Source organism: Somniosus microcephalus, chromosome 15, assembly GCF_052327205.1.
Source record: "Somniosus microcephalus isolate GS21.2 chromosome 15, FLI_Smic_1.0, whole genome shotgun sequence".
In the NCBI taxonomy this organism is placed as follows: domain Eukaryota; kingdom Metazoa; phylum Chordata; class Chondrichthyes; order Squaliformes; family Somniosidae; genus Somniosus; species Somniosus microcephalus.
In genome coordinates, this window is record NC_141001.1 from 22,725,516 (window position 1) to 22,752,808 (window position 27,293).

At 41.5% G+C, this 27,293-nt stretch overlaps 1 protein-coding gene across 1 annotated transcript in view; it reads left to right on the plus strand.

The window, feature by feature from the left end:
• pdhx (pyruvate dehydrogenase complex component X) overlaps positions 1-27,293 on the plus strand; it is a 266,635-nt gene that overhangs the window by 41,731 nt on the left and 197,611 nt on the right. The window contains exon 3 of the mRNA XM_086007530.1: positions 16,605-16,705. Coding sequence (XP_085863656.1) covers positions 16,605-16,705 — 101 coding nt within the window. The remainder of the gene's footprint in view (positions 1-16,604; positions 16,706-27,293) is intronic.

A 27,293-nucleotide genomic window follows, 5' to 3' on the forward strand; every position in this document is an offset into this window, starting at 1 on the left:
TGATGGTAATGTGGATCAGGAGATATTCAAGAACGTACAGTGCTGATGGTAATATGGATCAGGAGATATTCAAGAACGTACAGTGCTGATGATAATGTGGATCAGGAGATATTCAAGAACGTACAGTGCTGATGGTAATATAGATCAGGAGATATTCCAGAATGTACAGTGCTGATGATAATGTGGATCAGGAGATACTCCAGAACGTACAGTGCTGATGATAATGTGGATCAGGAGATATTCCAGAACGTACAGTGCTGATGGTAATGTGGATCAGGAGATATTCCAGAATGTACAGTGCTGATGATAATGTGGATCAGGAGATATTCCAGAACGTACAGTGCTGATGGTAATATGGATCAGGAGATATTCAAGAACGTACAGTGCTGATGGTAATATAGATCAGGAGATATTCCAGAACGTACAGTACTGATGGTAATATGGGTCAGGAGATATTCCAGAACGTACAGTGCTGATGGTAATATAGATCAGGAGATATTCCAGAACATACAGTGCTGATGGTAATATAGATCAGGAGATATTCCAGAATGTACAGTGCTGATGGTAATATAGATCAGGAGATATTCCAGAACATACAGTGCTGATGATAATGTGGATCAGGAGATATTCCAGAACATACAGTGCTGATGGTAATATGGATCAGGAGATATTCCAGAACGTACAGTGCTGATGGTAATATGGATCAGGAGATATTCCAGAATGTACAGTGCTGATGGTAATATGGATCAGGAGATATTCCAGAACGTACAGTGCTGATGATAATATGGATCAGGAGATATTCCAGAATGTACAGTGCTGATGGTAATATGGATCAGGAGATATTCCAGAATGTACAGTGCTGATGGTAATATGGATCAGGAGATATTCCAGAATGTACAGTGCTGATGGTAATATGGATCAGGAGATATTCCAGAACGTACAGTGCTGATGGTAATATAGATCAGGAGATATTCCAGAACATACAGTGCTGATGGTAATATGGATCAGGAGATATTCCAGAACGTACAGTGCTGATGGTAATGTGGATCAGGAGATATTCCAGAACGTACAGTGCTGATGGTAATACGGATCAGGAGATATTCCAGAACGTACAGTGCTGATGGTAATATGGATCAGGAGATATTCCAGAACGTACAGTGCTGATGGTAATATAGATCAGGAGATATTCCAGAACGTACAGTGCTGATGGTAATATGGGTCAGGAGATATTCCAGAACGTACAGTGCTGATGGTAATATGGATCAGGAGATATTCCAGAACGTACAGTACTGATGATAATATGGATCAGGAGATATTCCAGAATGTACAGTGCTGCTGGTAATATGAATCAGGAGATATTCCAGAACGTACAGTGCTGATGGTAATATAGATCAGGAGATATTCCAGAACGTACAGTGCTGATGGTAATATGGATCAGGAGATATTCCAGAACGTACAGTGCTGATGGTAATACGGATCAGGAGATATTCCAGAACGTACAGTGCTGATGGTAATATGGATCAGGAGATATTCCAGAACGTACAGTGCTGATGGTAATATAGATCAGGAGATATTCCAGAACGTACAGTGCTGATGGTAATATGGGTCAGGAGATATTCCAGAATGTACAGTGCTGATGGTAATATGGATCAGGAGATATTCCAGAACGTACAGTACTGATGATAATATGGATCAGGAGATATTCCAGAATGTACAGTGCTGATGGTAATATGAATCAGGAGATATTCCAGAACGTACAGTGCTGATGGTAATATAGATCAGGAGATATTCCAGAACGTACAGTGCTGATGGTAATATGGATCAGGAGATATTCCAGAACGTACAGTACTGATGGTAATATGGGTCAGGAGATATTCCAGAACGTACAGTGCTGATGGTAATATGGATCAGGAGATATTCCAGAACGTACAGTACTGATGGTAATATGGATCAGGAGATATTCCAGAACGTACAGTGCTGATGGTAATATAGATCAGGAGATATTCCAGAACGTACAGTGCTGATGGTAATATGGGTCAGGAGATATTCCAGAACGTACAGTGCTGATGGTAATATGGATCAGGAGATATTCCAGAACGTACAGTACTGATGGTAATATGGGTCAGGAGATATTCCAGAACGTACAGTGCTGATGGTAATATGGATCAGGAGATATTCCAGAACGTACAGTACTGATGATAATATGGATCAAGAGATATTCCAGAACGTACAGTGCTGATGGTAATATGGATCAGGAGATATTCCAGAACGTACAGTGCTGATGGTAATATGGATCAGGAGATATTCCAGAACGTACAGTACTGATGATAATATGGATCAGGAGATATTCCAGAATGTACAGTGCTGATGGTAATATGGATCAGGAGATATTCCAGAATGTACAGTGCTGATGGTAATATGGATCAGGAGATATTCCAGAACGTACAGTGCTGATGGTAATATAGATCAGGAGATATTCCAGAACGTACAGTGCTGATGGTAATGTGGATCAGGAGATATTCCAGAACGTACAGTGCTGATGGTAATGTGGATCAGGAGATATTCCAGAATGTACAGTGCTGATGGTAATATGGATCAGGAGATATTCCAGAACGTACAGTGCTGATGGTAATATAGATCAGGAGATATTCCAGAACATACAGTGCTGATGGTAATATGGATCAGGAGATATTCCAGAACGTACAGTGCTGATGGTAATATGGGTCAGGAGATATTCCAGAACGTACAGTGCTGATGGTAATATAGATCAGGAGATATTCCAGAATGTACAATGCTGATAATGTGGATCAGGAGATATTCCAGAATGTACAGTGCTGATGGTAATATGGATCAGGAGATATTCAAGAACGTACAGTGCTGATGATAATGTGGATCAGGAGATATTCAAGAACGTACAGTGCTGATGGTAATATGGATCAGGAGATATTCAAGAATGTACAGTACTGATGATAATGTGGATCAGGAGATATTCCAGAATGTACAGTGCTGATGGTAATATGGATCAGGAGATATTCCAGAACGTACAGTGCTGATAATGTGGGTCAGGAGATATTCCAGAACGTACAGTGCTGATGATAATGTGGATCAGGAGATATTCCAGAACATACAGTGCTGATGATAATGTGGGTCAGGAGATATTCCAGAACGTACAGTGCTGATGGTAATGTGGATCAGGAGATATTCCAGAACATACAGTGCTGATGGTAATATAGATCAGGAGATATTCCAGAATGTACAGTGCTGATGGTAATATAGATCAGGAGATATTCCAGAATGTACAGTGCTGATGATAATGTGGATCAGGAGATATTCCAGAATGTACAGTGCTGATGATAATGTGGATCAGGAGATATTCCAGAATGTACAGTGCTGATGGTAATATGGATCAGGAGATATTCCAGAATGCACATTGCTGATGGTAATATGGGTCAGGAGATATTCCAGAATGTACAGTGCTGATGGTAATGTGGATCAGGAGATATTCCAGAACGTACAGTGCTGATGGTAATATAGATCAGGAGATATTCCAGAACATACAGTGCTGATGGTAATATAGATCAGGAGATATTCCAGAATGTACAGTGCTGATGGTAATATAGATCAGGAGATATTCCAGAATGTACAGTGCTGATAATGTGGATCAGGAGATATTCCAGAACATACAGTGCTGATGGTAATATGGATCAGGAGATATTCCAGAACGTACAGTGCTGATGGTAATATGGATCAGGAGATATTCCAGAACAAAGTGCTGATGATAATGTGGATCAGGAGATATTCCAGAACGTACAGTGCTGATGGTAATATAGATCAGGAGATATTCCAGAATGTACAGTGCTGATAATGTGGATCAGGAGATATTCCAGAATGTACAGTGCTGATGGTAATATGGATCAGGAGATATTCCAGAATGTACAGTGCTGATGGTAATATGGATCAGGAGATATTCCAGAATGTACAGTGCTGATGGTAATATGGATCAGGAGATATTCCAGAACGTACAGTGCTGATGATAATGTGGATCAGGAGATATTCCAGAATGTACAGTGCTGATGGTAATATGGATCAGGAGATATTCCAGAACGTACAGTGCTGATGATAATGTGGGTCAGGAGATATTCCAGAACGTACAGTGCTGATGATAATGTGGATCAGGAGATATTCAAGAACGTACAGTGCTGATGGTAATATAGATCAGGAGATATTCCAGAATGTACAGTGCTGATAATGTGGATCAGGAGATATTCCAGAATGTACAGTGCTGATGGTAATGTGGATCAGGAGATATTCCAGAATGTACAGTGCTGATGGTAATATGGATCAGGAGATATTCCAGAACGTACAGTGCTGATGATAATGTGGGTCAGGAGATATTCCAGAACGTACAGTGCTGATGGTAATGTGGATCAGGAGATATTCCAGAACGTACAGTGCTGATGATAATGTGGATCAGGAGATATTCCAGAATGTACGGTGCTGATGGTAATATGGGTCAGGAGATATTCCAGAATGTACAGTGCTGATGGTAATGTGGATCAGGAGATATTCAAGAACGTACAGTGCTGATGGTAATACGGATCAGGAGATATTCCAGAACGTACAGTGCTGATGGTAATATAGATCAGGAGATATTCCAGAACGTACAGTGCTGATGGTAATGTGGATCAGGAGATATTCCAGAATGTACAGTGCTGATGGTAATGTGGATCAGGAGATATTCAAGAACGTACAGTGCTGATGGTAATATGGATCAGGAGATATTCCAGAACGTACAGTGCTGATGGTAATATGGATCAGGAGATATTCCAGAACATACAGTGCTGATGGTAATATGGATCAGGAGATATTCCAGAACGTACAGTGCTGATGGTAATATGGGTCAGGAGATATTCCAGAACGTACAGTGCTGATGGTAATATGGGTCAGGAGATATTCCAGAACGTACAGTGCTGATGGTAATATGGATCAGGAGATATTCCAGAACGTACAGTGCTGATGGTAATATGGATCAGGAGATATTCCAGAACGTACAGTGCTGATGGTAATATGGATCAGGAGATATTCCAGAACGTACAGTGCTGATGGTAATATGGATCAGGAGATATTCCAGAACGTACAGTGCTGATGGTAATATAGATCAGGAGATATTCCAGAATGTACAATGCTGATAATGTGGATCAGGAGATATTCCAAAATGTACAGTGCTGATGGTAATATAGATCAGGAGATATTCAAGAACGTACAGTGCTGATGGTAATATGGATCAGGAGATATTCCAGAATGTACAGTGCTGATAATATGGATCAGGAGATATTCCAGAACGTACAGTGCTGATGGTAATATGGATCAGGAGATATTCCAGAACGTACAGTGCTGATGGTAATGTGGATCAGGAGATATTCCAGAACGTACAGTGCTGATGGTAATATGGATCAGGAGATATTCCAGAACGTACAGTGCTGATGGTAATATGGATCAGGAGATATTCCAGAACGTACAGTGCTGATGGTAATATGGATCAGGAGATATTCCAGAACGTACAGTGCTGATGGTAATATGGATCAGGAGATATTCCAGAATGTACAGTGCTGATGATAATGTGGATCAGGAGATATTCCAGAATGTACAGTGCTGATGGTAATGTGGATCAGGAGATATTCCAGAATGTACAGTGCTGATGATAATGTGGATCAGGAGATATTCCAGAATGTACAGTGCTGATAATGTGGATCAGGAGATATTCCAGAATGTACAGTGCTGATGGTAATATAGATCAGGAGATATTCAAGAACGTACAGTGCTGATGGTAATGTGGATCAGGAGATATTCCAGAATGTACACTGCTGATGATAATGTGGATCAGGAGATATTCCAGAATGTACAGTGCTGATGGTAATATGGATCAGGAGATATTCCAGAATGTACAGTGCTGATGATAATGTGGATCAGGAGATATTCCAGAATGTACAGTGCTGATAATGTGGATCAGGAGATATTCCAGAACGTACACTGCTGATGGTAATATGGATCAGGAGATATTCCAGAACGTACAGTGCTGATGATAATATGGATCAGGAGATATTCCAGAATGTACAGTGCTGATGGTAATATGAATCAGGAGATATTCCAGAACGTACAGTGCTGATGGTAATATAGATCAGGAGATATTCCAGAACGTACAGTGCTGATGGTAATATGGATCAGGAGATATTCCAGAACGTACAGTGCTGATGGTAATACGGATCAGGAGATATTCCAGAACGTACAGTGCTGATGGTAATATGGATCAGGAGATATTCCAGAACGTACAGTGCTGATGGTAATATAGATCAGGAGATATTCCAGAACGTACAGTGCTGATGGTAATATGGGTCAGGAGATATTCCAGAATGTACAGTGCTGATGGTAATATGGATCAGGAGATATTCCAGAACGTACAGTACTGATGATAATATGGATCAGGAGATATTCCAGAATGTACAGTGCTGATGGTAATATGAATCAGGAGATATTCCAGAACGTACAGTGCTGATGGTAATATAGATCAGGAGATATTCCAGAACGTACAGTGCTGATGGTAATATGGATCAGGAGATATTCCAGAACGTACAGTACTGATGGTAATATGGGTCAGGAGATATTCCAGAACGTACAGTGCTGATGGTAATATGGATCAGGAGATATTCCAGAACGTACAGTACTGATGGTAATATGGATCAGGAGATATTCCAGAACGTACAGTGCTGATGGTAATATAGATCAGGAGATATTCCAGAACGTACAGTGCTGATGGTAATATGGGTCAGGAGATATTCCAGAACGTACAGTGCTGATGGTAATATGGATCAGGAGATATTCCAGAACGTACAGTACTGATGGTAATATGGGTCAGGAGATATTCCAGAACGTACAGTGCTGATGGTAATATGGATCAGGAGATATTCCAGAACGTACAGTACTGATGATAATATGGATCAAGAGATATTCCAGAACGTACAGTGCTGATGGTAATATGGATCAGGAGATATTCCAGAACGTACAGTGCTGATGGTAATATGGATCAGGAGATATTCCAGAACGTACAGTACTGATGATAATATGGATCAGGAGATATTCCAGAATGTACAGTGCTGATGGTAATATGGATCAGGAGATATTCCAGAATGTACAGTGCTGATGGTAATATGGATCAGGAGATATTCCAGAACGTACAGTGCTGATGGTAATATAGATCAGGAGATATTCCAGAACGTACAGTGCTGATGGTAATGTGGATCAGGAGATATTCCAGAACGTACAGTGCTGATGGTAATGTGGATCAGGAGATATTCCAGAATGTACAGTGCTGATGGTAATATGGATCAGGAGATATTCCAGAACGTACAGTGCTGATGGTAATATAGATCAGGAGATATTCCAGAACATACAGTGCTGATGGTAATATGGATCAGGAGATATTCCAGAACGTACAGTGCTGATGGTAATATGGGTCAGGAGATATTCCAGAACGTACAGTACTGATGGTAATATAGATCAGGAGATATTCCAGAATGTACAATGCTGATAATGTGGATCAGGAGATATTCCAGAATGTACAGTGCTGATGGTAATATGGATCAGGAGATATTCAAGAACGTACAGTGCTGATGATAATGTGGATCAGGAGATATTCAAGAACGTACAGTGCTGATGGTAATATGGATCAGGAGATATTCAAGAATGTACAGTACTGATGATAATGTGGATCAGGAGATATTCCAGAATGTACAGTGCTGATGGTAATATGGATCAGGAGATATTCCAGAACGTACAGTGCTGATAATGTGGGTCAGGAGATATTCCAGAACGTACAGTGCTGATGATAATGTGGATCAGGAGATATTCCAGAACATACAGTGCTGATGGTAATGTGGATCAGGAGATATTCCAGAACATACAGTGCTGATGATAATGTGGGTCAGGAGATATTCCAGAACGTACAGTGCTGATGGTAATGTGGATCAGGAGATATTCCAGAACATACAGTGCTGATGGTAATATAGATCAGGAGATATTCCAGAATGTACAGTGCTGATGGTAATATAGATCAGGAGATATTCCAGAATGTACAGTGCTGATGATAATGTGGATCAGGAGATATTCCAGAATGTACAGTGCTGATGATAATGTGGATCAGGAGATATTCCAGAATGTACAGTGCTGATGGTAATATGGATCAGGAGATATTCCAGAATGTACATTGCTGATGGTAATATGGGTCAGGAGATATTCCAGAATGTACAGTGCTGATGGTAATGTGGATCAGGAGATATTCAAGAACGTACAGTGCTGATGGTAATATGGATCAGGAGATATTCCAGAATGTACAGTGCTGATGGTAATATGGATCAGGAGATATTCCAGAACGTACAGTGCTGATGATAATGTGGGTCAGGAGATATTCCAGAACGTACAGTGCTGATGATAATGTGGATCAGGAGATATTCAAGAACGTACAGTGCTGATGGTAATATAGATCAGGAGATATTCCAGAATGTACAGTGCTGATAATGTGGATCAGGAGATATTCCAGAATGTACAGTGCTGATGGTAATGTGGATCAGGAGATATTCCAGAATGTACAGTGCTGATGGTAATATGGATCAGGAGATATTCCAGAACGTACAGTGCTGATGATAATGTGGGTCAGGAGATATTCCAGAACGTACAGTGCTGATGGTAATGTGGATCAGGAGATATTCCAGAACGTACAGTGCTGATGATAATGTGGATCAGGAGATATTCCAGAATGTACGGTGCTGATGGTAATATGGGTCAGGAGATATTCCAGAATGTACAGTGCTGATGGTAATGTGGATCAGGAGATATTCAAGAACGTACAGTGCTGATGGTAATACGGATCAGGAGATATTCCAGAACGTACAGTGCTGATGGTAATATAGATCAGGAGATATTCCAGAACGTACAGTGCTGATGGTAATGTGGATCAGGAGATATTCCAGAATGTACAGTGCTGATGGTAATGTGGATCAGGAGATATTCAAGAACGTACAGTGCTGATGGTAATATGGATCAGGAGATATTCCAGAACGTACAGTGCTGATGGTAATATGGATCAGGAGATATTCCAGAACGTACAGTGCTGATGGTAATATGGATCAGGAGATATTCCAGAACGTACAGTGCTGATGGTAATATGGATCAGGAGATATTCCAGAACGTACAGTGCTGATGGTAATATAGATCAGGAGATATTCCAGAATGTACAATGCTGATAATGTGGATCAGGAGATATTCCAAAATGTACAGTGCTGATGGTAATATAGATCAGGAGATATTCCAGAACGTACAGTGCTGATGGTAATATGGATCAGGAGATATTCCAGAATGTACAGTGCTGATGATAATGTGGATCAGGAGATATTCCAGAATGTACAGTGCTGATGGTAATGTGGATCAGGAGATATTCCAGAATGTACAGTGCTGATGATAATGTGGATCAGGAGATATTCCAGAATGTACAGTGCTGATAATGTGGATCAGGAGATATTCCAGAATGTACAGTGCTGATGGTAATATAGATCAGGAGATATTCAAGAACGTACAGTGCTGATGGTAATGTGGATCAGGAGATATTCCAGAATGTACACTGCTGATGATAATGTGGATCAGGAGATATTCCAGAATGTACAGTGCTGATGGTAATATGGATCAGGAGATATTCCAGAATGTACAGTGCTGATGATAATGTGGATCAGGAGATATTCCAGAATGTACAGTGCTGATAATGTGGATCAGGAGATATTCCAGAATGTACAGTGCTGATGGTAATATAGATCAGGAGATATTCAAGAACGTACAGTGCTGATGGTAATGTGGATCAGGAGATATTCCAGAATGTACACTGCTGATGATAATGTGGGTCAGGAGATATTCAAGAACGTACAGTGCTGATGATAATGTGGATCAGGAGATATTCCAGAATGTACAGTGCTGATGGTAATATGGATCAGGAGATATTCCAGAATGTACAGTGCTGATGGTAATATGGATCAGGAGATATTCCAGAACGTACAGTGCTGATGATAATATAGATCAGGAGATATTCCAGAACGTACAGTGCTGATGGTAATATGGAACAGGAGATATTCCAGAACGTACAGTGCTGATGGTAATATGGGTCAGGAGATATTCCAGAACGTACAGTGCTGATGGTAATATAGATCAGGAGATATTCCAGAATGTACAGTGCTGATGATAATGTGGATCAGGAGATATTCCAGAATGTACAGTGCTGATGATAATGTGGATCAGGAGATATTCCAGAATGCACAGTGCTGATGGTAATATAGATCAGGAGATATTCAAGAACGTACAGTGCTGATGGTAATGTGGATCAGGAGATATTCCAGAACGTACAATGCTGATGATAATGTGGGTCAGGAGATATTCAAGAACGTACAGTGCTGATGGTAATATGGATCAGGAGATATTCCAGAATGTGCAGTGCTGATGATAATGTGGGTCAGGAGATATTCAAGAACGTACAGTGCTGATGATAATGTGGATCAGGAGATATTCCAGAATGTACAGTGCTGATGGTAATATGGATCAGGAGATATTCCAGAATGTACAGTGCTGATGGTAATATGGATCAGGAGATATTCCAGAACGTACAGTGCTGATGATAATATAGATCAGGAGATATTCCAGAACGTACAGTGCTGATGGTAATATGGATCAGGAGATATTCCAGAACGTACAGTACTGATGATAATATGGATCAGGAGATATTCCAGAATGTACAGTGCTGATGGTAATATGGATCAGGAGATATTCCAGAATGTACAGTGCTGATGGTAATATGGATCAGGAGATATTCCAGAACGTACAGTGCTGATGGTAATATGGATCAGGAGATATTCCAGAACGTACAGTGCTGATGGTAATATGGATCAGGAGATATTCCAGAACGTACAGTGCTGATGGTAATATGGAACAGGAGATATTCCAGAACGTACAGTGCTGATGGTAATATGGGTCAGGAGATATTCCAGAACGTACAGTGCTGATGGTAATATAGATCAGGAGATATTCCAGAATGTGCAGTGCTGATAATGTGGATCAGGAGATATTCCAGAATGTACAGTGCTGATGATAATGTGCATCAGGAGATATTCAAGAACGTACAGTGCTGATGGTAATATAGATCAGGAGATATTCCAGAATGTACAGTGCTGATGGTAATATAGATCAGGAGATATTCCAGAATGTACAGTGCTGATGATAATGTGGATCAGGAGATATTCCAGAACGTACAGTGCTGATGATAATGTGGATCAGGAGATATTCCAGAACGTACAGTGCTGATGGTAATGTGGATCAGGAGATATTCCAGAACGTACAGTGCTGATGGTAATGTGGATCAGGAGATATTCCAGAATGTACAGTGCTGATGGTAATATAGATCAGGAGATATTCCAGAATGTACAGTGCTGATGATAATGTGGATCAGGAGATATTCCAGAATGTACAGTGCTGATGATAATGTGGATCAGGAGATATTCCAGAATGTACAGTGCTGATGATAATGTGGATCAGGAGATATTCCAGAATGTACAGTGCTGATGGTAATATGGATCAGGAGATATTCCAGAATGTACATTGCTGATGGTAATATGGATCAGGAGATATTCCAGAATGTACATTGCTGATGGTAATATGGATCAGGAGATATTCCAGAACATAGTGCTGATGATAATGTGGATCAGGAGATAATTCAGAACGTACAGTGCTGATGATAATGTGGATCAGGAGATATTCCAGAACGTACAGTGCTGATGGTAATGTGGATTAGGAGATATTCCAGAACATACAGTGCTGATGGTAATATGGATCAGGAGATATTCCAGAACGTACAGTGCTGATGGTAATATGGGTCAGGAGATATTCCAGAACGTACAGTGCTGATGGTAATATAGATCAGGAAATATTCCAGAATGTACAATGCTGATAATGTGGATCAGGAGATATTCCAAAATGTACAGTGCTGATGGTAATATAGATCAGGAGATATTCCAGAACGTACAGTGCTGATGGTAATATGGATCAGGAGATATTCCAGAACGTACAGTGCTGATGGTAATATGGATCAGGAGATATTCCAGAACGTACAGTGCTGATGGTAATATGGATCAGGAGATATTCTAGAACGTGCAGTGCTGATGGTAATGTGGATCAGGAGATATTCCAGAATGTACAGTGCTGATGGTAATATGGATCAGGAGATATTCCAGAACGTACAGTGCTGATGGTAATATGGATCAGGAGATATTCCAGAACGTACAGTGCTGATGGTAATATGGATCAGGAGATATTCCAGAACGTACAGTGCTGATGGTAATATGGATCAGGAGATATTCCAGAACGTACAGTGCTGATGGTAATATGGATCAGGAGATATTCCAGAACGTACAGTGCTGATGGTAATATGGATCAGGAGATATTCCAGAACGTACAGTGCTGATGATAATATAGATCAGGAGATATTCCAGAACATACAGTGCTGATGGTAATATGGATCAGGAGATATTCCAGAACGTACAGTGCTGATGGTAATAGGATCAGGAGATATTCCAGAACGTACAGTGCTGATGGTAATATGGATCAGGAGATATTCCAGAACGTACAGTGCTGATGGTAATATGGGTCAGGAGATATTCGAGAATGTACAGTGCTGATAATGTGGATCAGGAGATATTCCAGAATGTACAGTGCTGATGGTAATATAGATCAGGAGATATTCCAGAATGTACAGTGCTGATGGTAATATAGATCAGGAGATATTCAAGAACGTACAGTGCTGATGGTAATGTGGATCAGGAGATATTCCAGAATGTACAGTGCTGATGATAATGTGGATCAGGAGATATTCCAGAATGTACAGTGCTGATGGTAATATAGATCAGGAGATATTCAAGAACGTACAGTGCTGATGGTAATATAGATCAGGAGATATTCAAGAACGTACAGTGCTGATGGTAATATAGATCAGGAGATATTCAAGAACGTACAGTGCTGATGGTAATGTGGATCAGGAGATATTCCAGAACGTACAGTGCTGATGGTAATATAGATCAGGAGATATTCAAGAACGTACAGTGCTGATGGTAATGTGGATCAGGAGATATTCCAGAACGTACAATGCTGATGATAATGTGGGTCAGGAGATATTCAAGAACGTACAGTGCTGATGGTAATATGGATCAGGAGATATTCCAGAATGTACAGTGCTGATGATAATGTGGGTCAGGAGATATTCAAGAACGTACAGTGCTGATGGTAATATGGATCAGGAGATATTCCAGAATGTACAGTGCTGATGATAATATAGATCAGGAGATATTCCAGAACGTACAGTGCTGATGGTAATATGGATCAGGAGATATTCCAGAACGTACAGTACTGATAATATGGATCAGGAGATATTCCAGAACGTACAGTGCTGATGGTAATATAGATCAGGAGATATTCCAGAACGTACAGTGCTGATGGTAATATGGATCAGGAGATATTCCAGAATGTACAGTGCTGATGGTAATGTGGATCAGGAGATATTCCAGAACGTACAGTACTGATGGTAATATAGATCAGGAGATATTCCAGAACGTACAGTACTGATGATAATATGGATCAGGAGATATTCCAGAATGTACAGTGCTGATGGTAATATGGATCAGGAGATATTCCAGAATGTACAGTGCTGATGGTAATATGGATCAGGAGATATTCCAGAACGTACAGTACTGATGATAATATGGATCAGGAGATATTCCAGAATGTACAGTGCTGATGGTAATATAGATCAGGAGATATTCCAGAACGTACAGTACTGATGATAATATGGATCAGGAGATATTCCAGAATGTACAGTGCTGATGGTAATATGGATCAGGAGATATTCCAGAATGTACAGTGCTGATGGTAATATGGATCAGGAGATATTCCAGAACGTACAGTGCTGATGGCAATGTGGATCAGGAGATATTCCAGAATGTACAGTGCTGATGGTAATGTGGATCAGGAGATATTCCAGAATGTACAGTGCTGATGGTAATATGGATCAGGAGATATTCCAGAACGTACAGTGCTGATGGTAATATGGATCAGGAGATATTCCAGAACGTACAGTGCTGATGGTAATGTGGATCAGGAGATAGTCAAGAACGTACAGTGCTGATGGTAATATAGATCAGGAGATATTCCAGAACGTACAGTACTGATGGTAATATGGGTCAGGAGCTATTCAAGAACGTACAGTGCTGATGGTAATGTGGGTCAGGAGATATTCCAGAACGTACAGTGCTGATGGTCATATGGGTCAGGAGATATTCCAGAACGTACAGTGCTGATGGTAATATGGGTCAGGAGATATTCAAGAACGTACAGTGTTGATGGTAATATGGGTCAGGAGATATTCCAGAACGTACAGTGCTGATGGTAATATGGGTCAGGAGATATTCCAGAACGTACAGTGCTGATGGTAATATGGGTCAGGAGATATTCCAGAACGTACAATGCTGATGGTAATGTGGGCCAGGAGATATTCCAGAACGTACAGTACTGATGGTAATATGGGTCAGGAGATATTCAAGAACATACAGTGCTGATGGTAATATGGATCAGGAGATATTCAAGAATGTACAGTGCTGATGGTAATATGGGTCAGGAGATATTCCAGAATGTACAGTGCTGATAATATAGATCAGGAGATATTCAAGAACGTACAGTGCTGATAATATGGGTCAGGAGATATTCCAGAACGTACAGTGCTGATGGTAATATGGGTCAGGAGATATTCAAGAATGTGCAGTGCTGATGGTAATATGGGCATTTCTGACATGAATTTGTGAAATAAGGTTGAAACTTTATTCTGATGCAAGGTCATCAACCTGAAACGTTGACTGTTTCTCTCTCCACCAATGCTGCCTGACCTGCTGAGTGTTTCCAGCATTTTCTGCCTTTGTTTCAGATTTCCAGCATCTGCAGTATTTTGCTTTTGAATCTTTATTTGGTTGTGGGGGGCCTGAATGCCATTTATTTAACCCTTAATTTTATTGGAACTTCCTGACAAATTGAAAAACTCTATTTAAATGAGCTGTTTAGTTATCAGAAGCAAATCTCCAATATAATCTCATGGTGCCCAATGCTGTACAGAATTAAAGAGCTCCTCAGTGGGGCCACCATTTTTAGTGTTGATGCAGGGTGAGAAATAGGAAGTTTTCCATGACCTCATGCTCCGTAGTATTCATTGAGAATTGTGTTTCAGTTGCCCTGTTATCTCTGGCCAAGCACATTGAAAAACCAGAGATTCTGCTGGTTGAACAGGCAAATTGTGGCTTGAACAGTGCAAGAGGTGTGAATTGTTCTCAATGTGGCATGCAGTCGGCATTCAGCCATGAGAGCAAAATTCTGGTTTCGGTGTCAAACGGGGATAAAGTAAACTAATTGGTGTCCCTTAAATGGTCTGATATCCTGTTTTATGCCGCACAGCCTTCATGGTGGGACATATCGGACCATGTTGCTGAATCACTTTGCCCCCACAGCATCGAAACCAAAACTTAAATGCAAAATATATGTTGATGTTTCTCACTATTTATTTCTTTATTTACTTTTATCTTGGGTGTTGGGTCTCCCACACGCACTTTATTTGATGCCAAGGGAAAAAGCAAGTGGGCCTCAGTGTTTGCTGGGCAGTCGCCTTACCCTTGCTGCCTCAGTGCTCCGCATTGAAGCTGTGCAACATCAGTGTTCTGCCTCGTGTATGTTAGCTGTCCCCTTTCCCTCTTTTTCCTTCTCTCCCCCATATCTTTCCACTCTGCTCTATGCCTTTGCATAGAAAAATTGTGAATTGTTAGCTTTGTATGAAAACATTATAAGCAGTTTTTTTAAAGAAAAAAAGAATTATTTGTGCTTTTTCAAAAAAACCCCCAATGTTTTCATGCTTTTATCAGAGAAACATTTACTACTTGTGTTGTATTGCTGATTAGTTACAGCATCTTTATCAGTTGGAAACAAATGTTAGCCTTGGCTCAGTGATAGCACTGATGCCTCTGAGTCAGAGGGTCATGGGTTCAATCTCCACGACAGGACTTGAGCACATAACCTTGGCCTTCACATCAGTACTCTACTGAGGGAGTGCTGCACTGTTGGAGGTGCCGTCTTTCGGATGAGATGTTAAGCCGAAGCCCCGTTTTCCCCCTCGGGTAAAAGATTGCATGGCACTATTCAAATAAGACCAGGGAATTCTCTCCAGTGTCCTGGTCAAAACTTGTCCCTTAACCAACAACAGCAAAACAGATTATTTGGAGATTTATGTCATTGCTGTTTGTGGGACTTGGCGTGTGCAAATTGCCTGGCGTGTTTGCTTACATAACGGTGACTGCACTTCACAAATGTAGTCCATTCACTTTAAAGTGCTTTGGGACATTCTGAGAACATGAAAGGTGCTAAATAAATGCAAGTTCTTTCTTTCTAAGCACAACAACTGTTGATATTTCTAATATCCTTTTTCCTTTTCCCAGGTGAAACTGTTAATGTTGGTGATGCATTGTGTGAAATTGAAACAGACAAAGCTGTCGTTACCTTGGACTCTAGTGATGATGGTGTGCTAGCAAAAATCATGGTAAGTAAAATGATTTCCGATCAAGAGTCATTCATCATCCATACTCAGTGAAGAAAGGTAAATAAGTGCCTGCTCCATTCAGTGTTGCGTAGCAGAATCATGGGCAAGGAAAAGAGGGTGTGAAAATTGAAGGATCGAGTTACCCTGTGTCACTGGTGCATCGCAGCAGCTGGTAAAGAAATGGAAATCAGAGCTTGACTATGTGGCGATAATCGCCGGTTGAATTGCTAGAAATTGATCAATGAAAGTGTGTTGAAGAGATGCACTTGCCAATTCTGAGGTTTTGATATTACCACTGTTTTTTGACCTGTCTTTATATGCTGCAACTCCTCAGCAAGATTTGTATTCAGGTGCTGGAAAAGGCAATAGTCTTTGCTTGGGTTGATGCTGGATCTGGACTAGAAAATGGGAAGGAAGTTTTATGAAATGAGCAGCTGCCTTCATGAATTTTTGGAGATTTATGGTTTTCCTCCAGGCTACCAGAGAGTGTAGCAGACACGTACTGTCATTCAGGATTTTACAAAGAAAGGCATGCTGTACAGTGGATGTTGCTGCTGATTTGTGTTGTCTCAAGGGTTTGGGTTTGTGGGTTACATGGTCCTTCATTACTTTGGTTTATTTCTCATTAATTTCACTGCCCATTATCATTTATCCTACACTTTAATTAAATGGAGTTGCCAGTAGTTTTAAATGAAGTTTCTAGACCTTGGTAATATTCACAAGATTAACAACATTGTTCCACACTCTCTCTCACTCACTGATGCTGACTGTTCTACACCCATATTGACTCTATTTTGCATGGAGTCTTGTTGACCACTGGGGGAAATTACTATTTCAACTATTACTATGTACAAGAAAGATTTATTGGATGTATGTTGATCAATTCTGGACTCTCCTGACTTTTAGTGCCTGATGGTAGAAGCTAACAATGCCTACTACAGAACAAAACTTGATTAGTATATAGACTGATCTGTAATTCTCAATCATTCTTAACTAAATAATGCATAAGGAGCCTTCAAACATATCATCCAGGGAACTAATTCTTGAGAATTTTCAATAGCAAATCTGTCCAAATAGTGACTACATAATTGCTCTGAGAATTTATTGAAGTCTCTGAACTTCGGGCAGTGTTGTGGATAGATTCTTGGTCCTGCAGTTTGCTACATGATCTATATTATCTGGTGTAACTGTTAGCATAAGAAATAAATTGACTCTGCCCCTTCAACAGTTCAGTGAGCAACCCCACTTTGTAGTGTAGTAAAGATCAGGAAGTTCCCCAGTTAAATTTTGACATCTTTTCTCCTATTTTTATGCTTTGGTGGTGTTCTGCACCATGGACACAATCGCAAAATACTGCGGATGCTGGAAATCTGAAATAACAACAGAAAAAGCTGGAAACACTCAGCAGGCCAGGCAGCATCCGTGGAGAGAGAAACAGAGTTAACGTTTCAGGTCTGGGACCCTTCATCAGATGAAACGTTAATTCTGTTTCTCTCTCCACGGATGCTGCCTGGCCTGCTGAGTATTTCCAGCTTTTTTCTGTTGTTACAGGAAACTCTCATTTAAACGGCACCTAAATATCCGGAATTCTCTATTAACCGGCAAAATTCTCACTCCGAAAACACCACCTCAATAACCGGCAATGTTGCCGAGTCCGAGTCTCCCGCGGTGGCTGAGTTAGTCAGTGGGGGTAGTTCTCCAAACTGCCACTACTCGGCTTCTTGGTGCTGTCGGAAGTCGGAACACCTCAATACCCCTGTAACGGGAGTCTGACTCTCCCGCGCTGCCGGTAGTCTCTTCTGATCCGCCATTTTACAGGGGTAGTGTGTGTCTCCCACGCTGCTGGTAGTCATTGCATTGCATTACCCTCAACTGGCAGTATTGTACTTAATCAAGCATCTTCCACCATCCATTTAACACAACGTTCTGTAGGTGAGTACCCAATTACTGTATACTGCACATTGCTTGATTTTTTTTATTTTTCTTTGTTTAAAAAGTAGCCTCGGTAGATAACCCTCTCCGTCATCCGGAATTTTTGATCAACCGGCAACACGCCGGTCCCGTCGATGCCGGATACCAGAGTTTCCTGTATTTCTGCACCATGGACCTTGCCTTTTTAATCTAGGTTTCTCATTTTAAAAACAAATGAATTTGCTAATTACTAGATGTACTTCAGAGTATTGAATAACTTCAATTGTGAGATATGTCAAATTAGTATATTAAAAATCTTAATTCTGCATGCACTTCCTATATACAAAACCGTATTTCCTATTGTCCCGCTTTTGTATTACTATTTTCCATTTTTAATTCCTGTGTTGCAATTACTGTATAATGAAAACTGAACTTATACTGTAGTTACACCCTCCTACCAGTAATGGCACTGCAGTACATCGCCGCTCATCCCTTACTGTAGAGAAACTCTACCAACTGCACATTCCTACTTCCCAAATTGCTATAAGTTTTGCTATTTAACTGTAATATAAAACCAAACTATTATATCAAAATAAGGATATGCCAATGGATGCAACCTGTAAGTATGTGGCCTACATCTTCTAACTGGCCACAGTGGCAAAGTCGGGAGTCACAAAAGCCCTACATAATCATTTGCAGCACATCTGATCATTTCCATATCTGAAGTGATTGAGCTTTACCCACAGATGGTGTGGAAGGTCAAAACCAGGAGGCTGGACTATTGGCTCTGTCACGAAATAGGCATTGGCTATGTTTAAAGCTCGTTCTTGCCACCTAGCATGCCGTCTGGAGGTGACATGGAGGTTTCCTGGAGAAATTGCCCAGGCTGGGTGCCTTGAGCTAAGACGGTGACTCGGTGAATTAAACATATCCTAAATGGGGGTAGATATTTCATGTCTTGTATTTTAAGGAGCAGATTCAACCAATCATTTTATATCGGTCAAAAAGCGATTATCCATTTGCACTAATGTCAATTAAAGCGGAAATAGCATCTTAAGTGCTCCGTTTATTTTGGGCTGAAATGGCTGCCCTTACTCACTAATATAAAATGCTGGAACACTCAGCAGGTCAGGCAGCATCTGTGGAGAGAGAAACAGAGTTAACGTTTCAGGTCAATGGCGTTTTGTCAAAACCGGAAGATGTTACAGATGACCAGCTTCTAAGGAAGAACTGAGCCAGGGAGAAAGGGATGCGGAGAAAAGAAACAAAAGAATGGTCTGTGATTAGATGGAGAACAGGAGATGATTAAATGACAGAAATAATAATGGTGTAAGACAAAAGGAGGCAATAATGAGAGATATTAGAGAAACAAAAGATGTATACAAGACCCAGAGAATGTGTGAATGGTTACAGCCGAATAGCAGAGGGGGAAGGAAGCATGGAAATTCTGGCAAAGCGGAGAAAGCCGCAGTGGTCTGGGACACTGGTGGAAGAAAGGCAGGTAGACACCAGGAATACAAAGCACTCCATGGGTGTATTAATGGACTTCCTCAGATTTTAAGGCCATTTTATTACCTTTGTTCTGCACCAAATCTTGGGTATCTTATTCTGCCTGACTCTAGATTGAAAGATGGCTAGCGAGTGTCTGCTCATTTTTTCCAGGTTCTTCAGGAACTTGGGGGAGATGTTTTCCATTCTACAGGCTTTACCTGTTTTTAATGTTTTCTTTCTATTTCTGGAAGTATTCTTCGGCTTCAGGTATGCACTGTTTGTATTGTCGATGTTTCTTCTTTACCTCTTCAAAGTTTTTGTCCTTATCTGCCTTTGCGACGTTTATCAGGTGGGTAGCAATGCTGTTTGGAGAGACTGGGTGATGCTGTACTGGAGGCTTCTGAGCTGCATCAAGTTTTCTGATTAATGCCCAGTGTTTGCAGCTGGGTCTTGACGCATGTTTAATTCCGTAGTAGACTTCTCCCATCTTGCTCTTCTCGAATCGTTCAAGCTGTTTAAAAGATGTGTGGTAATGTCTGGATCGACACTTTCTTCACATTGTTTGAGGAGTTCCGCGCAATCCTCCGAGGCAGGGAATGGAGATCTTTATTCTTGGAACTGGCTTGGTGACAGCTTTGTAAATGCCTCTTGTGAACCACATGTAAGCTTGTTCACTAGAGATGTGTGGCATACATACAAGTGATCTATAGTGGTTGGTGAATTGTGCAAAATTGCTCCAATTTGCTTTCCTGCTAGTTCCAAGGAGGTTTTTATTGATGCTCACAAAAGGTATGGTAACTCAAACTTCAATAAGGATCAGGTGATGTTGACCATGTGGAAAGTATTTCAATATGCTGCTTATAACTTGATTGCCTATGCTGGTGATCCACGTGAGGTCAGGAGCTTAGCCTTGCATTCATCTGGCAGAATAAAAAGTACCCCGTTGTCTTGTGTCATGGATGAGCTAATGGTCATGGAGCGCGGCCTAGTCCAGAAGGTTAATTTTGATCTGACTTTCTGTATCTCCAGTTGGTGTGGCAGTTGTTAAAATCGCCAAAGTGGATGGCAGGATTTGGGACCGTAGGAAAAATATTTGGCATAGGCCAGGGTTGGCTCGGAGGCTTGTACAGATTTGCTGCTCTGAAATGACTGACTCTCACAATATCTCAGAGATCTGAATTAGATGTGAGTGGTTCTGTGTCAAAACGATCTGCTGTAACATTGATAGCATGGCCAGATTTGCTATGCAGAGAGTAAGACAGCTGGTAGAAAGGAAGTCAACAGGTGTCTCCTGAAGGCAGATTACATCCATGTTATTTTTGGAGGCTAGGGACTGGAGAAGAGATTGTACAGCAGTTGAGAGACCTTCACGTTTTTGCTGAAGGATTTTCAGGGATGAGCCAATATCCAAGGTTTCTTGATCATGGTTAAGATTGCTGAAATCGCTTGAGTGTCCCTGCCGGTCAAGATCTGAAGGAGTTGGCTTGCCAGTTGCAGCTTTGGTTTTCCCTGCCGAAGCGGGATACTTATGGGATTATAAGACGGGAGCGCGGCTGCATTGTTCCGCGGATAGGTGATTGAAGGCTTGGGGGAAAGGTGGATTTTGAGAAGTTTTTAAACAAGGAAACAGAAATAAAGAAGTGGAAGGGCTTAGAATTTCAGAGAACAGGCCCACGCGATTGAAAGTTCTGTTACCAATGTTGGGGCGCACGAAGGAGAGGATGCACGGGAGGTTACAGCCAGAAGTGAGCAAGGTGATAGAAACCCCAGGATGCAAAAGAGGGAGGCTGAGGTGGAGAGTGCCCAGGAGAGAAAGTAGGCTGGGGAACAAGTGGGAGGAGCGATTGAGGGAAGTGTGGTGCGAGAGAAAGGGAAGTAGAAAAGGCCAGGAGAGGAATGGCTAGATGGGAAGTAGAGGAGAGGTGAACAGGGCCCATAATGACCAGAAAGAAAGATTTGAAGTTAGAGGACTCTAGTATGAAATGCCAGCCAGGGTGTGTATGCAGAAGCACACACATGGAACCTAAATTACATGGGCCAGTGGGAGAGATCCAGGCATGATGAGGGTAGTAAGGTTGGAGCTGATCAGAGAGGAGGCAACCAGTCCAAGATAAAGGAGAAGGAAGCTTCTGGGCAGGAGTTTACGATATAATGAATCCAGGGACACATGGGGGAAGTGAAAGTAATGCTAGGATCCCCGGAAATGATGAAGAGCAGTTTATCAGCCAATGGAGGAGCAGAGATTAATCCTGGAACCATCGAAGGAGCAGAGCTGGAGCCAGAGATCAGTGGTGAAAGGGTGGTTATCTCAGAAACCAGCGGAGGAGTGGAGAATGGTCCAGTAATGCACTGGAGGAATGGAGTGGCGTCCGTGAAAACCAGGAGCAGAGGAAGAATGAGGCACAGTCCAGGAAATCAGAAGAGATGGAATCCAATCAAGGAGTTAGTAGCAGGAGTATCGGTTGAATCCAGGAGAGCAGTGAGGGAGCCGAGGACACCATGAGGAGGACTCAAATTAGGAACCAGGGAAGTGCAAGATCTCATACTAAAGCAAAATACTGCGGATTCTGGGAACACTCAGCAGGTCAGGCAGCATCTGTGGAGAGAGAAACAGAGATAATGTTTCGGGTCAATGACCTTTCATCAGAACTGGAAGATGTAACAGGTTTTAAGCAAGGACAGAGGCAGGGAAAGAGGGGAATGGGAGGAAAGAACAAAAGGGAAGATCTGTGATGGGGTGGAAGGCAAGAGAGATTGAATTTTATTTTATTTGTTCCTGGGATATGGGCGTCGCTGGCAAGGCCACCATTTATTATTCATCCCTAATTGCCCTTGAGAAGGTGGTGGTGAGCCGCCTTGAACCGCTGCAGTCTGTGTGGTGAAGGTACTCCCACAGTTTTGTTAGGGAGGTAGTTCCAGGATTTTGACCCAGCGACAATGAAGGAGCGGCGATATACTTCCAAGTCAGGATGGTGTGTGACTTGGAGGGGAACTTGGAGGTGGTGGTGTTCCCATGCACCTGCTGCCCTTGTCCTTCTAGGTGGAAGAGGTCGCAGGTTTGGGAGGTGCTGCCGAAGAAGCCTTGGCGAGTTGCTGCAGTGCATCTTGTAGATGGCACACACTGCAGCCACGGTACGCCGATGGTGGAGGTAGTGGATGTTTAAGGTGGTGAATGTTTAAGATGGTGAGTGACAAAAGGGATGATGGTGCAAGGCAAAAGGGGGTGGTAATGGGACAAGTAAAGAAACAAAAGATGGGTCTAGAATAGGTGTAAATGGGAACAGCAGAATCAGCACCTGCTGTCCAAAAAAATGGGGGCCGAGGTTATGGTCTGAAATAGTTGAACTCGGTGTTGAGTCCGGAAGGCTGTAAAGTGCCGAATCGAAAGATGAGGTGCTGTTCCTCGAGCTTCCGTTGAGCTTCATTGGAACAGTGAAGGAGGCTGAGGACAGAAAGGTCAGAGTGGGAGTGGAGCGGAGAATTAAAGTGACGGGCGACCGGAAACTCAGGGTCACGCTTGTGGACTGAATGGAGGTGTTCTGCAAAACGGTCACCCACTTTGCATTTGGTCTCCCCAATGTAGAAGAGACTGCCTTGTGAGCAGTGAATACAGTATACTAAATTGCAAGAAGTACAAGTAAATCGCTGTTTCACCTGGAAGGAATGTTTGGGGCCCTGGACAGCGGGAAGGGAGAAGGTAAAAGGGCAGGTGTTGCATCTAGCCTAGGAGATCAGTGGGCAGTGAGCAGAGGAAAACAATGTACCTCAGACTGGGAAGCAGAGGAATAACATTTCAGCCGAGAAGCCAATACAGTTAGCAAATCCATAGGGCATCGACCAACAAATCTATAGTACAATAGTTAGCAAATCCATAATATCTCGGTCAGCGACTCCATAATACACAAATCAATAAACTTCTAGTACACTAGTCAGCATATCCATAGTACATCAACTTTTAGTACACCATTCAGTGAACTCGTGCCACACCAGAGTACAGCAGTATCACAGGCTTTTTATTCAGGTCTGAAATAATCGCCATATATCGTAGCAGAGGATTTCAGGTTGGCAGGGTAAGGGTCCACAGTGGCTGGAGATCCATAAAAGTCAATTATCTTCCCTGTACTGAACAGTCAACTGTAAATCACATGGGGAGAGGTGAAGTTTGAAATGTATGCAGCAAATTACATACATACTTCTCTGGCCATACTATTTAAGGTATTTTAGAAAGCTGGTTTCAATGAACTATGCTAGTTAAACTTCTTCTGATAACCAATGATTGCTAGGATCTGCTACTCATGTCCAATGACATCAACACATGAATCTTGTGGACTCCACAACTTGTAAACATCTACAATACCTATAATATTGTAACAAGCCCATATATTCAATCACCATACAACATGTAAAGCAATGACCTCAACTGTATTTCCCTCACTGTGAATGGATTGGGATCACAACAAAACCTCGGAAGATAATGGCAGAGTGCCATGGTTAGTAGCGGTATAAGTGGGCTTGGGGAAGATACCGATAACAGCATCGTGGGGAGAGGGTGGATTGGATGTGAAGGGTGAGGTGGGATATAGAAATGGTGGTCGGGACCTCGATGCAGGTGGGGGCAGCAGAATCATGGGCTGCAACAGAACTGGACGGCAAGGATCTGAGAAATCGGGGGCAGCAGGCAGATGTAAGTGACCAGATTGGGGTTGCGCTAATTAGCTATTTTTAAGAGAATTTGTTTTTGCTCCAACAAACTAATCTTTACAAGAGTTTGATTAATTGTCTGCATTTATCATATGTCACATATAGATTGGCGATTTCTTTCCCAAACAGTGTTGGTGGTTAGTGGGAAATGATAAACTTACAGTGAAGGTGATTCACATGTAAAACATTCACTCTAATCATCACTTGTCAATTTACAACGGAGTTTTTTAAGCTGTGGCATTTCCTCAATGTATAATCCAACCTGTGGGATTCTCTAGATTTGTAAATGGTTCTGCTGCTAAATATTCTTGCTAAATGCATACTCATATACAGTATAGCTATCAAGTCTCACAGGCTTACTCTAAATACCTCCTGCAAGGTAATTCACCATTGCACATTATGTGTACTTTTGTGACTCTGCAAGTCTAATCAAATTGTGAAAGCATTTGGTGAGAATTGAGTTTCTCAGGGGGAAAGTGAGGAAAGTTAAGTGCAGTTTCCATAACGACAGGGCTGATCTTGAAAGCTGCTGATGAATCAGGAATGTCAGGGTTTCATACTTTGTAGCGTGGTGTTCTTTTAATGAACAAACCAGCTGATTTATATGTGCGAGGTGGGATTGAGAGGCTTTAAACATGTCCTTGGAGCCTGATGACTACATGACTGACAGGTTAAAAGAGCAAAGTGTTTATTGATATAACACCATATCCGATCAGAGTTAAACTAAAGGACTATATTGTTCTGCTGTCTGATTGCCAACATGCCATAATATCAGGCAGTTGTAAAACACCATATTTATTGCAGTGGTTAAAAGGTGGATCTACCCAAAATCTCAGCTTAAATGAGAAAACATGGATTTTTGTGTTTATGTGGAGTGATGAACAGACTGTGATGTGTGCATTGTTTATAGTAACTTGCAAACAAAATGAGCAGTTTGGAAATAAATATAAAATGATGGAAACAATGAAATGGCTAACAAATAAGCCACATGAGCAAGCAATCCTAATGTGAGAATGTTGCTGATTTTTTAGTGTGCAACACCCTGTTCCGAGTATCATTGCCATCACACTCGAAAAAGGCATGTTCATTCACCAGACTGTTTGGCCTGCAACACCAGAGCTCCTGGGATTTGATTTTACCTCTGAGCAGCTTTTGCAGAAGTCAAATTTTGCACATAATTGCAAGCCAGCTGGAAAATTAGGTTGTGCAGCCGCTGTTAAGAATGATCATCGGATATTTCCGAGGGAGATGCATGCCGTAATTTAATCCAGTTAAGTTATTGGAAACCTCATCCCAGTCATTGAAAACACAAACATTCAGATACTACTACAGTATATAGAGCAGAGTCAAAAAATGCAGTTCAGAGAGAATATAACTGTTGCTTTGTTACTTCTCTCTGTGATCAGTGCCTGCTTAATCTGATTGGGAAAATGTTTTGCGTTGCCATTTATTTTTCCGATAAGGTGCAGTGTGTTTCAGCCCATGAGCAGGAAGTGATGGTGTGTGTGATTTGAATGGGGGCCAGTCATCAGCCTGTTTCCAGGTGCTCCTTTGCCTATCTCACATTTAATAAGACCTCATTCAAATTGGTGAAATAAAGCGTGTGGCTTTGAGTCACGAGTTCCAGTGCTGTGATCTTCCAACTTCTGTGCAGTACAAGCAGGGTATATAGTAGAATGGCCAGTTCAAATATCAGTCCAGTCCATGCCAGGCAACACCAAGTAAAACTACAGCATTCCTGGAGCTCCCCCTTGTCTGTTTTTACTCATGTTTATTAATGAATTATTATTTTTCCTTTGAGCATCATTTTTTCTGATTTTTATCCTAACTTGTACCTTTTTTACATTTCATCACCACCTGATTCTGTTGATGTTACCTGGATTAGTAAGTGCTAGTTCTGACTTTTGCAAAAAATCTTGTTTCTCCGCGCCAATTCCTGCTTCTGCCTGTTCCAGTTCCGAAGACTAGCTGCAGGAAACTGTAGAAGAAAACTGAAAACTGGCTTAATGCATGACTGAGGGAAAAGAGCAGCACCTCAGGCAACACTGCGTCGAGCATTGCGTTCAGTGGAATCTGTGGATGCTTCAGATCTGTCCAGCTCTCTTGCCCTTCTGTTTCCTTTCTATAGTCTTCTGAAAAACTAGCTAAGATTTGAGCGAAACCCTTCATGCCTGTCATCTTCAACAATAAGTCAGTGAGCCGTTGCATTGATGTCATGGCGTAATACAGTCTGATGTACAAGAGAGTCGAAATGTTTGGCACAGATCCAGCCTTCTACGTGGCAAAGGGTGCATGAAAAATGAATACTAATGCCAACCCAGGTACTTTGGAGTTACGTGTATATCTCGTCATAACCATGTCAATACAAAGGTTCCATCGAAAAATTTAAAGATCTGAAGTCCTTGCCAATTGGTTTTGGGGCATTATGTAGGCAAGCTTTGAAGCTTGCTGACCTCCTTCCTGACTTCAAGCGGCAAGCGCCTCT